Consider the following 18516-nt stretch of genomic DNA (forward strand, 5'->3'; position numbering starts at 1 on the left):
ATTGTGGACAGAGACAGTCCAATCATCATTGCCCTTCACAGCTTTCAATTCAAATGGGCATTCACATTTTTTTGTGCCCATGGACCGCACTTTCTTCTTCACAGCTACCTCCTTCCCATCAACCTTCTTCATAAATGGCCTATACTTACCGCTTCTTTCACATGAAAACCTCATCCTAGGTGTGCGATTCTTAATACATTTCTCAGAACCCTTAATCACAATGATAAACCCGTGTTTTTTACCAGTACATCTTATCCAATCTACCAACGCTTCATCGGATGAAAAAATCTACACACATAACAAAAAATTATAGCTTGTAATATAAGATTGCACAAGATAAATAATCTATCAAAAAAATACTCACCGTCTCCGTTGTAAAATGCTCCGTATAATCGTATGGAGGACAAGTCGAAATAGGTATAGTCGATAGCCCTACATAACTACCAAGTGTTGAAGTGTCACCATGTAACACCCAAAGACAAACCAGGTAAGTGCATGATTCTCTGTAGTTTAATTCACATATTAATATCTGAAAACTAACATTAAATTCGGATATAAGAGTTCAACAATGTTGACAATATTTAGATATTAATATCCAGATAGTTGTACATAATTCATACATTAGAGTCTGAAAAGTTAATAAAGTTTTGGCACTGTGTATCCAACTGTAAGTGCAGGATTCTCTGTAGCTTCATTCAAATATTAATATCTGAAAACTGGCACTAAATTTGGATATAAGAGTCCAACAATGTTGATAATATTCGGATATTAATATCCGAATAGTTGTACATAATCAGATATTAGAGTCTGCAAAGTTAGCAAAGTTTTGGCACTGCGTGCCCAACTGTGTCGGGCCAGAACTGAAATTGAAATTGGAGGGCTTCTGAAATTGAAAATGGAGAGTGGGCTTACCTCTCGTTGCGATTTTTGCTCCGTCACTACAACATCTGTGACATGTTTCTCAACATCCGTTGTGTGATCTTCCGACTCCAAATCGTGGTGCATTGATGGGTTAACTATTTCTTGTTTATCAATAAAGGGAGAGGAAGCAATCGAGATTTCCATTGACAATGTAAGAGGAAAAGGAGAGGAGGAAGATAGGCAGACTTAGCTGCCGGTGGGAAGGGCCTGGTGGTGGGTGATGGCAGCTGGGTAGGGATGAAAATGGAGGAGTTTGAATGTGGGAGGGAGGAGACGTTCTGGGAGGGATGGAGGGAAATCAGGGAGATGATTTTTTGTGGTTGTATATAATGAGTTATGTAATATTCTTAAAGGGTAAAATGGTCAAATAACATGAGGTTTTAGGGGTATAATGGTCAAACTGCATGAGGGCATTCTTATCCGTAATTGATAAAAGTTTTAATCGGCTGTGAGTAGCAAAAAGTAAGCTGCAAATAGCGGCCACCTTTTGGAATTAAACCGGGTCAACACCTCTGACCCGTCATTTCCCCGAAGAAGAAAACGAGCAGAGCTCGTCTGGTCCTTCAATCGTAACATTCGCCTGCCATGGCGTCCGTTTCTAGGAGCCGGCCAACAACTAACGAGCGATCCGGAGCCGGAGGGAAAATAGTGAGAGGTCGGCAAATCGCCGCCGCCCGCGCGAGAACTCCCTATGATCGTCCGGTCGCTGCCGGTGGTGCTCCTTCCCCAAACCCTAATTGGCTCACTGGACTCATTTTTCCCACCTCTCGGATAATTGCTACCGGTGCCACCAAACTTTTCTCCTCTGTGTTTGGTCCCGAAACTTCCTCGTCTTCCTCGTCTTCTGGTACCGATTCCTCTTCAGGTACGTCCCCTTTCTTCCATTCTACTTGTACTTCCATTATGATGTATATTCATATTTTCCATTATCTGCGTGGCTTACGGTTGACATGCCATATCGCACCAGCACTCCACTAAACGTCCCTGATTGCGCAGTACACGCAACTTTTGGCATATATCCGCTGCAGATTTTATGAGTCTATGAATGTGTCTCTGTATTGATTCAGATTGGACGCGTAGATTTTTTGTAGAGGGATGAAGTAGCGTCTTTTTGTGATCTTTCTGAATACTAATGAGGTGTTTTCCAGAACCTACAATGTATTTTTAACCTGTATTGATTACACAAGTGTTAGTGCTTTTCACGTTGGGTTTTTTTTCCCCTTAAATTTGTTAGCTTCAATTGGTAGGTAATGATACTTTGAAGAGAAGTGTTAACTGATTGGAGCCTCCGTGTTTAACGGCTACGATCGTGATTAATGTAACCGGTAGTATACAATGCGGTCTCCAATTCTTCTGAGTATTTCCTTTTTTAATCTTATTTTGTAGTCCGCTTGGTTGCTGTGATACTTATTGAATTCTCCTAGTGAATTTTCCAATTGCTAGGCCAATAGCCAAACTAGACCATAGAGTCGGCTTGGTGAGGCGATCATTGGTCATATACTACGGAGGGTAGAGGGCGTCATATACTACGGAGGGCAGAGGGCTGGGTATGTGGCTCTATTATGTGGACGTATAATTTGACTTTGTGATTATCTTTTGTTGGTCTCGTGTATTTCTGAGCACTTGTACTCTCATACTGTATACTTTCCGGTTTAATTTTTTTCTTTTCAGGATGGCTTTAAGAGCGAACTAGATTAGTAGACCTACCTACTTGTTTTATTTATTTGGGAGACAATTGTAAATTGTCTCTTTTGGAAATGAACGATTTACAATTCTTTTATTTATGCATCGTTGTGCTTGAGGATCCAGGTAGTTACACTTGTTTTCCTGTAGTACACTGGTAACTTGCTATTTTAGCTCTATATGTTGCTTTGCTTAATAAAACTATTAGCTTGATGCAAGTTCTTCACTTCTGAATTAGATAGATTCAATGTGATAGAGTTTGGTGGTGGGGATTACATAGGAATGGGGTTATTCTAAGTAACCACATTGCCTGGTAACACATCATCTTGGTAGCCGCTGAGCACGCATCATGTATATATAGAGGAAAAATAATGCCGTTACATCTGCTGCTTTAGCGAAGCCAAAATACTTACTAGTTGCAGTAATGGCATCATCATCATCATCATTGCTATAAAACAAGTCTAATTGTTTTTAGTTGTTATGCAGAGGATGGTATGGATGATGGAAATGATGATTATGATGTCCCTTATGATGACGGTGGTAGGCTAGATGAGGTATTTACGAACTTGACCGTCTTGAGTTAATTGTCTTGAATTTCGAGTTAGACGCAATGCATTGTTGGAAATTTGATGAGTGGAAACTTTTGTTGTCATTTTTAAAAATTCAATCGTTTGATAATAATACATGCTTGAGTTTCTTGATTTTGGGAGGTATGTTGGCCAATTTTTCAAAAATAGAACTTTCTAAGAACATTGCATATATTCCAAAAGGTTAGGTCTCTTTCTAGTCCTCCCCCTTCTATACCCACATCGATTGGAGAATACATGGGTACAATTATTGTTGTTGTTGTGGAAAAGAATACATGCTTACATACCACTAGTAGATTTCATTTTACGAGGATGTTGACTGGTATAATGTTACAGTTGCTACTAATTCCAAGACATAGACTTGAGTTATGACACCCCTCTTGGTAAGAGGGTAGCTTGTTTGGATTCCGGAGAAGGACACGAGGATATAAGGGAGAGAATTTTTTTAGAGCGTGAAGGATAAGTGACTCAGGCTGGACAGTTTACTACGGTTGTAATATTAAAGGATGCTAGTAAGTGGTTGAACATGAATGGATAGGTTGTGTTGATTTGTCGGATAATTTGGAGTTTTGAATATACATGCAAATGGAACAAGCATAAATCATTGAAGTACAGGTATTTTTGTAAAGTTAACTTATTCACTAATTTGTGCAAAACTATGGGAAATGTGGTGCCGAAATGGTTTTGAGTAGCTTAAGTTATTCCGTTTCTTTTTCTTAGTGTGCATTAACTACAATTTAGAAGGGACATATCTTTAAGTTGGGCTTTGAGATGCATATGACCATGCAAAAGACCATTGAACCAGTGAACCAACAATGAATCTCAATGGTGATTAAACATGAATTTCAACAATGGGGAACCATCTGAATCCAAATAGTACCATATGCCAATGAAATAAATAAGTCACAATTGGATCCGATATCGTACTTAGAGTCACCATGAGTAGGCAGCTCGTGGAACTTTTCCTAAGACAATCCGGTGAAGGTTACCAAGACAATGAATTTTTCCTTCAACTGTTGAGCATTAGGGTCACCACAGCATCACCAGTGTCTATTCGCTAATGGCTAGAGTCACCCACACCAAGGTTGTTGAGCTCGTTCTGCACCGGCCGGTGCTACACGATCTTGGGTAGAACTCAACCCCAAAAGCTAGTTATTAAAGAGAGGGTGCCCTTACAAGCTTACACTTATATTTTTTTATATTACTTTGGCACCCAAGCGATATAGGACTTGGCTTCACACCCCGCCTCACGCCCAGCGTGCTCACTCGGCAGCACCGGCCGTGTGTAGGCCAGGGACACGCACCCTATCCATCCTTGGCATACCCGGCTCTGATACCATGTTACACGGTCTTGGATAGAACTCAACTCCAAAAGCTAGCTATTGAGTGAGGGTGCCCTCACACTTATATTCTTCATATTTCTTTGGTTCGCTTCACAGCCGGAATGTTCTGTTTAGGAGAGAAAACGGTTAGGTGGATACTTGATTTCGTTTCGTTCACTTTTTCAGCGAGTTCAGCCGGTATCGGCGGATTCCGGCCTTCTTGGGGAGTTCTGGCCATAGGTACCGGTCATAAAAATTTTACAAATACAAGATCACAGGAGCAGCTGAAGGACCACTATTATGCTTTTTAGTTTTTTTTTATAAGCATTCTTTAAGTCTTTATTATATGATTATACTCTTTTTCCAGTACTACTTGTGTGATTGTGATTTTTCTTATTGGAAGACTGGGGCTACATCTGAATTGATTGAGTGCTTTGGGTCAGAGCCTCAACTAACTGCAGGAAAGAGTGAAATCAAGCGTGTAATAGAAAAGCTAGTTATGCAGGAGACGTTCTCAAGGTAATAGAAAAAATTTAAGTTTCCTTAGTTATGCATAGCTTTTTTTATATGTTTCTTCTGATTTGCTCAAAATGTTGACTACACTCCATAGTTTTAGATTATTGACTACCCACCTGTTATAGTTTATAAGCTGTTAGAAGTTGTGGTAACTAGGGTTTTTGTGTTTTAAACAAGCTGCCTCACTATTGGCCCGACTCTGCTCCATAAGTCGTCCAAATATGTGCGACTATTGCAATTATTGTGATGGCGGTGTGCTTTAAACACATATTGTCTTAGATATTGGTCACCTATCATTTGAAAGAACAAGCTGTCTGGGAATTATGTGACTCTAGTGTTTGTAATTTTGTATTCTCAACCTAAGCAAGTTGAACTGAACTAGCAATTCCTTTTTTCATGGGGTAAGAAAGATTATATGCAAGAACAAAAAAGGACGTACTTTTTGGAAGAGGCATATCACAAAACATAACCCACAATAAACGTAACCAATGTTCCATATCCCAAAGTGGAACCCTCAACCCGTAGAAGCAGGATTAGGCTATCCGAAAAGTGTAGAGAAGCTAGTGCCTTGCATATCCGACTAAGCCAGGCACCAAATCACTTCCACAAAGCCAAAGACTTCCCATCATCCCCGAGTTGCTGTCACCATCAAAACATGAACACAAGGCAAATAACACTAGGAGAGGGCAATGATAAGTTAACTACAATAGTTAGACATAAGAGGGATTCCAAGGACACTCGGTAATGGAAATATTATTTAAGAATTAACTTCAACCCATACCATCCAATCTCCCTTTCAAAGGTTATGATGGTCGAATGGAGAGACACAATCAGAATCTAGAATCTTAAATCATATCTCATGGACAACCGCAATAGGTAGGGTATCTATCTTATTATAGAAACAGAAGAATAGAGTATATTGTATATACTTTAGGTTCCAAAAGTAGCTGACAAAGAAACAAAAAGATATGAACCATTTCAGTGATTTGAAAGGAGTCCTACAGAAAACAAAAAAAGTGAAATAACCTACAAACTACCCATTGCAAAATGCTTTTCAATGTCCTGAAGTAAATAAACAAGGAAACCCCTTGAACGGCTCAGGTGGCACTGAAGTTCATAGGGAAGACAAATAGAATCTCTTATCCCATAAGCTCTACGATATTCAAAGTTCAAACCAGACCAAAAGGAGCCTTAAGTCTCAATCAATTGGGGTTGGCTACATAAATATGTTTTGTTCGTTGAGCTTTGTCAAGGGCATTGTGTTCCGTGATATTTGACAAAATTGGATCTTTCGAACTACTGGATCTAAAGTCAATTTGGTCTATCCTTCTCCTTAGTGTTACCCTATATTGTAACCATATTACGCCTCATAACTACCTCATTTTTTAGCTATGCTATATACATGCTCAAATCAATATAATCTATTTGCATTGATTTTCTATCATTGCTACCTTTACCATTCTGCGAAGCTTTTCATTTCTTATTCTATCTCACAAAACTTACCACCCACCCGTCTCAACCATCTCATTTCAGCTACACCCATCTTACTCACACGTTTCTTAGTATTCCAACACTTTGGTATAAGACACGGCTGGCCTTATAGCAGTACAATAGAATTTCCCGTTCAACTTTGCGGGTATCTTGCAATTGCATCACACACTCGAAGTACTTTGCCGCTTGATCCATCTAACTATATGTATATGTTTTGTGTTAGATCATCCCCTATCTTGCCATGCTTATTGACAATTGAGCCAAGATACAGATCTAGCCAACCCATGACCCCAAAACTCAATTTCAACTCTTAAATCCACAGATCTATCCATTTGTAGCTGATTTCTTCAATTTTGGACATCCAAAAGCCATTTTCAACCTGATTCAGAGCATTTTGAGCACTGTACAACCATTTTAGGACCTGTCAAACTGATTTGGAGTATTTCAAGCACTGTACAGCACTCGTTTTCTGTTTTTGAGATTGACCCAGTCCTTTCTGAACTCGATCAATCCATTTTTGAGCTTGAAACAGTGATTCAGACCCAGATCTGCCATTTTAAGGCACTTGAAACAGTGATTTAGTGCTCATTTTTTCTGTTTCAACACTCGAAACAGTGATTTGAACCCAGATCTGCACTCGTTTTAGGTTTTCGAGCTTGACCCAGCCCCTTTTCGAACTCAAATCATGGTTTCAGCACTCGATTAGACCATTTTGATGCTCGAAAACTGTATTTCAGGCCTTCGAAATCCTATTTCAGCACTCGAATCAGGTGCTTTGGTCATAAATCTGCCTGTTGAAGTTTCAGACGCTGATTACGAGATCAACCCATTGAGTTCGGCCCCTGTACTGCGATTTCAGGTTTGATTTTCACTAGGTGGTTGCGATTTGTTGCTGTTTACTGTGGATTGTTGCTATTTGGGTATTGTCTGTGTTGATTGATTGGGATTCGTGGCTGTTGGAGTGACTGGATGTTCAATATTTGGTGTGATTAGCTTGTGAAATGGCTCATAGAGCAAGGGAAAAGAGATGAGGTAGAGGTAGAGATGTTATGGGAGATTTTGGTGATGAAATTGATACTTATGGAAATTCAAATTGCAAGAAAGTGAAGAAGTACCTATCTTGGTTGAGAAGATGCGGCATTTGCAACTTCCAACTAAAGGTATGATTTGCATTCGATTTGAGAATTGTTTTGGTGCTCCTCTTTGGTGTAGAGCATGTTCGAACAACATTGACCATGAACTCCTTAAGTTTGATGGAAGTTTCACTCCTAAGGAGTTTGTCGATTGATTGAAACTCTTGAGACAGTATTTGAATGCCATGTTATCTCGAATGAAATGAAAGTAAAGTTGGTTTCTAAAAACCTTCGAGGAAGAGCCTCCGATTGGTGGGAACATTTACTAGATAGCTGAAAAAGGAGAGGTAAGGGAAAGATTAGAGAGTGAGAAAAGATGAAGAAAACGTTCAAGGAACAGTTCTTACCTTTCCCTTCCTTCGCCAATGTCAGTTCTTTGAATAATGTTTGGAAGTGTAGGACTCAAGAGAAATCCTTTGGGGTGACGGAACTTGGTTATTTCAAGGATTTTTCCATCTTTAATTGAATATTCTAGTGAAGAACTTGGAAATGTTCTTAAAGAGATTGTGTCTTTGAGATTGTACATGAGATTGAAGAATTGCCCATCTTTGCGGAGTCTTAAAATGAAGACTATGGAGGTGATTTCAAAGATTCCCGTATTTGACGAGTTTCTGTATGAGGATGATGATGAACTTTCGTATGAAGTGTCTGAAAATGATTGTATTGTTGAGACTTTAGTGATTTTGAAGATGTTCCCATATGGGACAAGTTTGAAGAAGAGCTGGGTAATGAAGGGCTTGAGCATGTTGGTGGCAATAATGAAGAACATGAAATGCCTATTCTTGTGAGCAATGAGCCTTGCTTATTGAATTGGGAAGATAGCCAACAAGTACAAGAATGGAATGGAGTTAATGTTGCATTGAGTGTGTTACCAATAACAAATGAGGTTGCTTATGATGTCCCGCCGGTTCTAGAGGACTTTGTACTTTATAGAACCAAAATTTGATGATTGTTCTTTGAACATGCCTTGCGAATTGTCTTTGGTGCAATATGTTCAAGTTTGTGTTGTTGTGATGCCCGAACAAGTTCTAAAGTTGCCAAAAGAGGGGAAAGATGATTTGGGACAACTTGTTGACCCTTTGGGTTTTGTCTTCAAGGAAGCAAGTTTTGAGCATAGTGTTGTGACTTTTCAACATGCTAAGATGGGATAGTTCTTGGTGCAACTTAGGAGTGTTTATGATGAGCTACTATGAAGATATTTTGATTCACAAGAGGCATGGTAAATGGGTGATTTTATTTCACAAAAGTATGGATGTGGTGGATGTACACAATCGAAAACTTGTGTTGAAGATTGGCTATTGCATGAGGGTGATGTTTTTTAAGGAGTTGCAGCCACATGCCGAATCTGAAGCTGTATAATAAAGACTTTTATGTTTTCTTTATTTTGTTGTATTGAGTCGTGTTGTCCAACTTGAGGACAATTTTTTTTTTTAAGAGGGTGAGTCTGATGCAATAGGTTTAAGGGTATGTATGTCATTTTGAGTCCTTTGTAGTAGAGGGTCTATGAATAGGATTCTAGAGTGGTCATTAGGTAACTTTTTATTTGTTGATAATAGATATTGGAGAGCTTTGCTCCTTGTATTCCCCTTTGAGGGATTTATCATTCTTATGAAATCTGTCCTTTATTTGGTTTGTATCACACCAACAGCGGTAAAATGGCACCCCGTGAGTTCTACTACTAGAGGGGGAAAACAACACATTCTGTACAAATAATTTCACAAGAGGTTAAAAAGCATACATTCAGTACATACACATGAAGCAAAAACACATCCATATATGTCAACGATTTATTTGCAATTCATTGGAGAGAGAGAGAGAGAGAGAGAGAGAGAGAGAGAGAGACTATAGTATATTTCCACAACAGTTAACCCCCTAAATTTTGGAAGAATATGTATTTAGCCCCCGACTAATCATTCTTACTGCCTAATTGAAGTTGAGAATACGAGGCCTTACACACGAATTTATAGACAATATGCCACTACAAAATTTATAAAAAAAAAGACAATAGTTATTTACCTCAGGACTTCCCCTAAAAAAAAAAGTTGTCCTCAGATTGGGGCGGCAACAAAACCACAAGAAGAAACCCCAAAATAAGAAATTGAGGGTAATGGAAACACGGAAGTTGGATGGGATCTCAAGAAGTTATGTCTCAATTCAGTAGTGTGAAGTTGTAGGTGGACATGCTTTGCTCTTGTTTATCTGAACAAAACTATTGCTGTATTCTGCATGCATTTTTCTTCTCAACTTGTCCAAGCTTTTCAGTTCTAACTGGCTGCTGACTTTCACCAGGAAAGAATGTGATAGACTGATAGAGATTATTAAGTCAAGAGTTATAGATGGTAGCACCATGGAAGAGGAAAAGGATGGAACGTTAGGTGGTATACCCAACAGAACCATTGGTGATGGTATTGATTTCACGAAATTCAAAGTTTAAAGCACATATTTGTGAAATTTTCCTTCAGAAATTTAGTATCTGACTGATTGTGTGTATAATACTTTATGCAGTTACTCCTGAGCTATGCAGTAAAGCTGTCATGGAAGCCAAGCAATGGTTAGAGGAAAAGAAGGTGGCATCAAGCTCAAAATTAGGCATGGATCGTGGAACTTGTACACTTAGCTCTGTCGCACAATCGCAGGTTGTAATTATTTTCTGTGATCTTTTACTTCCACCTTACTTTATCTTAGTTGAACAAAGTGGGAGCAGATGTGGGATCGGTAGCGGTGGGGACAAGTATCCTAAGGTTGGGTGTGCGGGAGGAGCGTTACGAGCGTATATATAAAATTTATATTTAAAACTGTTGGCCTAACGTTGCGAGCATATAATTAAAACTGTTGGCCTAACGTTGCTTTCCACCTAATTGTATATACCAAACAACTCTTCAATAAAATGCATAGCAGTCCAATATCAAATGGTGCCTTTTGCGGCTAGGAAGAAGAGGAGGGGCCCAATAAAAGTACATTATCTGAAAAGAAGGGGAGACAAACACACTTTATATGGTGTACTAGGTTCCAAAGTTTGTCATGTTCTTAAGGCTGGGGTGGCAACAATGCTGCCATAGTGACACTTTGTTGTCCCTACAATCATTGGGAATGTAGCAAACACTTCTATCTCTTAATTAGTTGCACCCTGTACCACCATGGTACCAGTCCAACCACGCTAGACGCCTCTGTCATTACCCATGACCACTCTTACATTAGTCGGCATACAATTTTCTACTAGCATTGACGGCTAAGTGTTAGGGGACTAAATGGGTTCTATTGTTGTTGTTGTTGTTGTTGTATTGACCGCTAAGTGTCAGTTTTTGACTTGATACCTATATATGCAGGCCTTTCTCATATTTGGCCCTTATTGAATTCGCATATTCTTATTCCCTCTGCTTAAAGGCAGTACTATTAGCTTTAGTGTCCCATCTACAAATTTCATATGCTTTTCGCTTTGCTAAGTTACAATGATTGTTTTCTAATAGCGAAATAACACAACTTTTTGATATAGATGTATTGTGTTGTATTTATAGTTCAGAAAATTTGTATATTTATTTTCGAGAAGGATATTCAAGGAACCTCTCTCCTATCGAGAAGGATAGCACCTTTCTGAGTATATTAATTTTAAAAGAAACTAATGACAAGCTGTCAGGCGAGAGAAAATATGAAGTAATGGTCAGATAGTAGAAAAATACCAACTCCAATTCGCTCAAATACCTAATAGTTTGTCGTTTATGTAAAAACTAAAGTTCTAGGATTCTAAAACGATTGAGCGCGTAAGCAATACTTTAAAATACTAATAATTGCTATTGAGCTTGAACAAAGCAGGTAAGAGTTATTACTTTATATTAAATATAATAAATACATTACGCGGAAGCTGTATTTCCGAAGTTTATGATGCCATACCCGTGCCAACATGACATGGACGCTGAACATAGACACATGATATGTGTTTTCCCGGTGAAGGAAAAGAAGAAAAGAGATGGTGGTTGGACAATAGATAAGCGCTCAGCCCAGCTAATAAAATAAGAGGTTAGATTTAACCCATGTAACCTAATTTGTTTGGGACATCCAGCGAATTTCACTCTAGCTGGTGAACTTCCTAAACGGGGCAAATTACCTGTCCCCACGGAATTGCAACTTTCTGAATTTCGTGTTGTGGAAATGAGAGAAATGAGGTCACATGTGGACTTTTATGTTCTCACTTGCTGCTTATCTGATTACTTTATCATTTATCTAACATGACGTGGATGCAGCAGAAAGTATATTCTCTATCCAGTGGATCGTGGAATATCCAGGAGGAAATACGAAGAGTGCGTTCAAAGGCAACAGAAGACATGCTAAAGACATCTGCACGAATAGATTTGCCATCATATGCATGGGAACGTAAAAGCCTCGATGAACCATTGTTGGCTGATAAAAAGGATTGGGAAGGGGGAGCCAAATTGCACAACTTTGATTTGTTTCCAGCAACAGGATCAATAAGTGCGTCGCTGGAGTTGGCTGCCGGAGCTATTACTTCCCGTGGCTTACCAGGTCAGAATAAGTTTGTAGGAAATCAACGTTGTTTTACTTCCCGTTCCTGTAATCTGTTATCATTTGTTATTAGGCACCCCTAACCCGCAAACAGAATGATCTAATGGCTGTTAGAACTTAGAAGACAGTCTTTGTGATAAATTTTAATAAAAGTTTCAAAGTACATGCAAAGTCAGTGGATAGTGTAAAAGTGACAATGGACCTTCTTTCTGCAGCTTCAGCTTTAGAGTTGACACGCAATATTTCATGGGAGGAAGATTTCACATCGCAACCAATATTTTCTTCTTCAGCACAAATTCAGGTACCTGTTTCATGGAACTTGATTTCATATAGCCAGTATGTGTTTTTTTGTTAGGAGTTACGTGTTTTAACATAAGTGAGGCCATATTTGTCTTTTTGTCATTATTCTTTGTGCTCTCGCTATATACATCGATATTTTGTGTGTTAGGCTTAATCAAACTCTGAACACTTCACCTTATTCTCTCACAACATGGTATCAGAACCATGATACCTACTTTGCCGCCAACCACCACCAATGTCGCCGGTCACCACCCACAACGCCATCCCTCACCGATCAACCCGATAATTGATCAATCCCACTAATCGTGCCCAACCGTAGATTAATTTATCAGTCTCTCTAGTCAATCCCGCCTCGCCTTGCTAGTTGATCTCACATAATGGTCAGTCTATCTCTGTTTGTTGTTCATCTCTGGTCATGTAGACTCTGATCGAGCTCATTGTATCTTACCTCATCCGATGTATGTTCTGGTTTGGTTTTAGTTGTTTGGTTGGGGTTTTCGCACCACGTTCAGTCCGATTTTTTATGATTCTCGTTTGTTGGTAAGTGTTCTGATTTCATCGAGTTCTGTGGGTAAAACAGTTGTCTTTACATAACAGTATGTGTGTGTTAGGGTAAACCAACCCCTAAACATTTTATCTTCTTCTCTCAACATTTTTATTGAATGACCAGCTTGGTTTGCAGCATTGCTTAGCTATATTATCTGCTATTCGACTCAAAGAATTGTATATTAAGTTCAAGATAACATAAACCATTAAAAGTCTTGACTATTTTCATGTTATGTTTTAAGGATTTGGAAGGCATTCAGCTTGTTGAGGGAGAAGGACATGCTGGTTCTAACTCACGGCTCCCAACCATTCCAGATCCTGCCGTAGAGCATGGTAGTTTGCCAACTTTCTTTTAGCAATAAATCTGCATTTCCCTTTCATTTGGTATTTTTTTATTGGCATTTCATCTGGTATTGTAATTTGATTAGTGGATGCAAATATGATGCATGGAGAGAGAGATTTCTTTAAACAAAACTAAAGTTTGATCCTTGGTCACACAATTCGCCTATCTAGGGTGGCGGACTCTTGAACCCAGTGCAAATTCGTTGTAAATTTGCGAATTGATTTCACCAAGTTCGCGAATCAAGTTAAAGCTGGACCAGATTATATGATGTGTCTCCCCTATAGTTAATAGACGTGCAGGAAAGTGCAATTTCCGAGCCAAGCATGGCAGATTAGATCGACACTATAGGCTACAATCTACATAGATACCAGTGCGGGATTAATATACCACGTAACTTAGGTGCAAGTGGAAAACACTACAACTGCAAAGGTTGGAGAATGGAATGCACGTCCAACTCTCTCCCATCTACCTCAAGCTCACATGCTTGTCACAGTCAACAATTATGATAAGTGTATATCAATATATCTAGAGATAATGCTACAAAACAAATTACTCCTACAGCTTAACTTTTTTTGGTTACACAGAAATTTAAATTATAGCTTAACATGTTATGCGAAATTTGCATAGCTCATCGATTTATTAAACCTGCATAACAACTTATTAATCTCTGTCTCTCTCTCTCTCATAGATGTATATGTAAGGGGCTGGTTCCGTGGACATCAACTTTGACACAACTTTTACCACTCTATCTCAACCCTTGAAATGGAGGGTTGAGAGTAAAACTCTTAAAATGGCACACACACCCAACCTCACCCAATCTCTCTCTCTCTCTCTCTCTCTCTCTCTCTCTCTCTCTCTCTCTCTCTCTCTCTCTCTCTCTCTCTGTGTTGCAACCCATCCCCTCCTGGGCCTCCCTTGCCCCTCCATATCCGCTGAGAGTCCTCATCGGCAAACCCATCTCCGGCAATCAACCCAGTACTCTCTCTCTCTCTCTCTGAATAGCTCCCCGTCTTTCCATCTCACGTTTCTATGTCGTCTCTACCCTCACGTACTCTCTCCTCACCGACACGCCACCACCTGCGACTCCGGCGACTCCCGTACCCGGCGAACTCAGCTCCGGCGTTCTCTCTGTCTCTCCTGCCCACCCTCGCACTTCTCTCTCTCTCTCACACCCCTCTCTCGAATCCCCAATGAAGCCCTAATCTTCTTACCAATTGATCAAAATCAAAACAATTACCTCTAAAACCAGAGAGGAGGATGCTAATCTCTGCAATTGTAATGTGATTTTGCTTTGCACTTGAACTTTTTGGATGTTATTTCCGTCCAGAAATTGAAATGGGGTTATGGGTTCTGAAAATTGAATGTTAATCTTGAATGTTATGGGTTTCCATGGTTTTTTCTTTTTATGCCCATTAAAAAATCTTGAAAGGGTTACATTGGAAATTGGTAAACTCTTGTTGATGCTAACATCGGGAGAGAGAGAAGATGGTGTTCGTCGGAGATGGAGGCGCCGGAGTGGGGAGGGGAGTCGCCAGTGTTTTGATTTGTGAGTGTACAAGGAGAGAGAAAATGTTAGAGAGGTGAGAGAGGGGGAAAATTATTGAGTACAATATCCCCTTTTAAGGTTTAATCTCAGCCCTCCATTTCAAGGGTTGAGATGAAGTGGCAAAAGTTGTGTAAAAAATGATGTCCATGGAACCGGCCCCTATATGTAATATACTTATTATATACTACCGGTACAATTTCTGGTGTGATCAAATATTATACATACCAAATTATAGAACGCACAAGTACAAATAAGACCTTATAATAGATATATTTGTATTTATTAAATATTGATGCTCTAATGATGCACTTAATTCCGGTCCTTCAAACAATTGACGCTTTTGTGCTCCCGCATTTGACCCGCTCACGCTCTGTGTGACTTAGGTCGGATCCAAATGTTTAATTGGCAGTGTTCTAGCTTAGTTCTATGTAGGATGTTGAGTAGTTTTGTAGTATTTTGTTAGGTGCTTTTAGTTTAATGTCGGGCAGCTTTGTAATCAGTATGGGATGCAAGCAGGTTTTCAGGTTGGTTTTCCAGGTTTGGGGCTTCGGTATGCAGTTAGGGAAGATTCAGGGGATGAGTGAGACCAAAGAATAGTTGACTCTTTGACAAAGCTCGGCTTCCTAAGAATCCTAGAATATTGCCTTTCTTCTTCACCTCTTCCATTCTTGTCATACTCCAGTAATTTCTGCAGGACTTGATGAATTTGTCCTTTAACTTTTTATAGACCCCAAAACCTTTGTTGAACTTGTTCCAATCTCCATAATCAGTTTCTCATTGAGTCGGTTTGGAAGATTCTTAATCCTAATTGAAAATATCTTGCATCAGATTTTATTATGAGAGCAGTCCAGCACTGTGATAACTAGTCACTCTTGTGGGACAAACTTTCAGATCTGAAGTAAATCAGTGAAGAGAATTTCTACCGTGACATACAGTATAGCATAAATTTGCTGTTCATGTGGAGTCCCTGAATCAGGGATTCTGAAATAAGGGGCATCTTAATTACCAAGATAGGTGAAGGATCATCAAGAATGAAATGAAGAAGCTAAATTACTCCCTTGCTTTTGGTATCTTTATCCTTTCCCTTGGTATATGGCAACACAAATCCAGGACAGCCAAGGAGCACTTAGTATATTGGAGAACATTTCCAATGTCCAAGTTTACAAGAATTCCTTGCTTAGCTGGGGAGTAGAAAAAGACAAGTTGAAGGTTTTTTGTCTCTTTTGATATTTTTGGGTTTGTCAAGTGCTTAATTCAGCCAAATAAGAATGCTTGGATGAGTGTATTTCTTTTTGCACAAGTTGATTTCTTTGTCCTCCATAGTCCATACTGTCTCATTTACTTAGAGCTGTTTTTGAATAAGTCAAGTTTGTCAGATGATGGCAGACTATCCACTGGGCAGCTTTTGAGTCCTCAAACATCCCTCCTCTCCTGTTGTCCCCTCTTCTTTCCCCCCACCAAATAGGAAAACAAGTGGGAATGGGACACCGCGAGAAGGCCTGACATGCATCTTTTTGGTTCTTGTGCTGGCTTCTCAATTGCATCTTTAGAGAGTCTTTAGTAGGTTTTTGACTTCTCATATGGTAGTTTTGATGTTCATGCCTCATCTTCTCTGTGAATCCTTTCCACAGATACAAAAACTTATTCTGCTGACAAAGAAGAGACTGAATTAAGAGGCAACCCAAACACAAATGGTTTCTGTATTTCAGGATCTAGGTGAAAAACAGGTCGATGCCATTGAATTTTATTCATACGGTTTGGTGAATTTGAAATATGCATAATGCTGGTTTTCTTTTCTTCAGTTTTGGTGCTGGAGAAGAACAAACCCTTAGATCCTCACATGACACGAGCCCAAAACCAGTCGGCTCAAACCTTGACAATTTGGTTAATATTGTCCCCATGGAAGAGACCTGTGAACTTCTGAGTGAAGCTTCCATGGAGGTCCCAGTTATATATGAAACAAATAGTGGTGCAGCAGCAGGTGGCTCTCAAGGCAGTTGTACCATGCAGTGTGAGGAGTTATCACATGAGCTGTCTCAACCAAATCCGGAAGACAGCTTGGTGGGAAAAACCAGCACTACAGTTGAGAAGCAGCAGGGAAGGAAACTGAGCAGCAGATACAACAGAAAAAGCAGAGGGGGAAGAGATAGATGAAGTCGAAAACGGGAAGTATTAGTTTTTGTCCTTCATTGCACTGTCTGCTGTATTGTTCTGTACATAGCCTAGAAGGGTTATCCACTGTTTGTGGTCACATCAAATGTATTCATGTGTTTAACTTGTGATGCGCTTTTGTCCATGATTGTTCATTCAGGTGATTTGCCCCATGGGTAACTTGCACACTAACGACAATAGTTGAAGAATTTGGCATTTGGAAATGTAATTTTGAATTTCACTTATCTACAAATGCCCTAACTTCCAGTTTTTGAAATGATTGCAAACTTTACATGCACATTCATTTGCACCAGCCGAAAACAAGTTTGGTTTGGTGTTAACTTCAAGAATCTGTTTAATTTGAAATCATGAATATGTTCTTCATTTGCTGCTGATTTGTGCAATTAAAAAGCCAAATGTTGCATCCAATTTATTCTTACTTCAGTTGTCTATAGGTACCCCCTTTCAATTTGGTGAAATCCATCTATGGATGTGATTCGGCATTACTGAAAACTTAGTTTGACAGTTGATTAGGATTTGATTTGGTGAGACTAGACCTAAGAAGCTTGGGTAAAGGATTTGTACAGAGATTCATAAATGAGAAAACAATAGGTGCAATGAAACATACCTTCTATTTGTGAAGGTAAATCAACTGTTTTTTTCTTTTTACGCCACTAATACAATCCTAAGTGTTTGAGCCACCAGTTTAGCATAATTTTTTGTGTTGATTTCTAGATCTCTGAATGTTTGAATGTTGAATTCATCTCTCTTTTTTGTTTGTATATTGATCGGACGCAACGCTAATACCTCTTCAATTGTCCGTACAGCTCTCTCTATCTCCTCTTAGCCGAATGCTCCCCTCACTCCATAATAATTTCCTCCAACAACAATTCTCACTCTCTCTCTTCCGAACTCCATTCTCTCTCCTCCCTTAAATTCTCAAATACAATCTTTATGGCAGCCAAGCAACCATAAGAGCATAGACATCATCTGGAAATTAGGGGTTGTTCGGAAGATAAGTCAAGTGGCTTATTTTTTTGTCCTTATTCAAATTTTTTCTTACATTTGTTAGTTTTTCGTCTAGTTTTTGGGATTATTGTTTTGTCATGATGAGAAGAATCTAAAAAGTAAAAAATTACAATCGAAATCCAATTTTTTTTTGAATGAAGACGAAAAAAATTGGCTTATTGGCTTGTTTTTGTCAATATTCAAAAAATTTAGGTTTTGATCGTATTTTTTTACTTTTTAGATTCCTCTTGTCATAACGAAGTAATAATCCACAAAAAAATTAACAAATGTGAAAAAAAAATTGAATAAGAACAAAAAAGAAGAAGCCACTTGGCTTATTATTAAGCTGAACAACCCCTTACTTTCTCTATCTAATCTAGAATAGCATACCTTTCATGCCTTTTTTTTCCTTTATCGGCCGGCACCGTGTAGACACCCCATTCTGGTCTGC

The 18516-nt window shown here is 39.1% G+C and overlaps 1 protein-coding gene and 1 long non-coding RNA gene across 4 annotated transcripts; one reads left to right on the plus strand and one right to left on the minus strand.

Annotated features, from left to right (window-relative positions):
• Positions 1 to 1417: 1417 nt before the first annotated feature.
• LOC131299480 (uncharacterized) lies at positions 1418 to 17302 on the plus strand. Of its 3 annotated transcripts, none has more exons than XM_058325033.1 (10): positions 1418 to 1786; positions 3091 to 3158; positions 4917 to 5032; positions 9943 to 10058; positions 10159 to 10289; positions 11892 to 12171; positions 12387 to 12472; positions 13260 to 13350; positions 16538 to 16622; positions 16709 to 17302. In XM_058325033.1, the coding sequence occupies exons 1-10, from the start codon at positions 1507 to 1509 to the stop codon at positions 17058 to 17060; spliced, it is 1605 nt and encodes a 534-aa protein (XP_058181016.1). In that variant the 5' UTR covers positions 1418 to 1506; the 3' UTR covers positions 17061 to 17302. The 3 variants fall into 3 exon arrangements, with proteins under 3 accessions (XP_058181016.1, XP_058181018.1, XP_058181017.1); XM_058325035.1 differs by having other exon boundaries at positions 12393 to 12472; XM_058325034.1 differs by having other exon boundaries at positions 11895 to 12171.
• Positions 14061 to 15414, minus strand: LOC131299481 (uncharacterized). Its single transcript, XR_009190793.1, has 2 exons — positions 14255 to 15414; positions 14061 to 14202 (listed from the first exon to the last, which is right to left on the minus strand). It is a non-coding gene; the product is annotated as an uncharacterized LOC131299481 (long non-coding RNA).
• Positions 17303 to 18516: the final 1214 nt, after the last annotated feature.

The sequence above is a fragment of the Rhododendron vialii genome, chromosome 9a (genome assembly GCF_030253575.1).
Source record: "Rhododendron vialii isolate Sample 1 chromosome 9a, ASM3025357v1".
Lineage (NCBI taxonomy): Eukaryota > Viridiplantae > Streptophyta > Magnoliopsida > Ericales > Ericaceae > Rhododendron > Rhododendron vialii.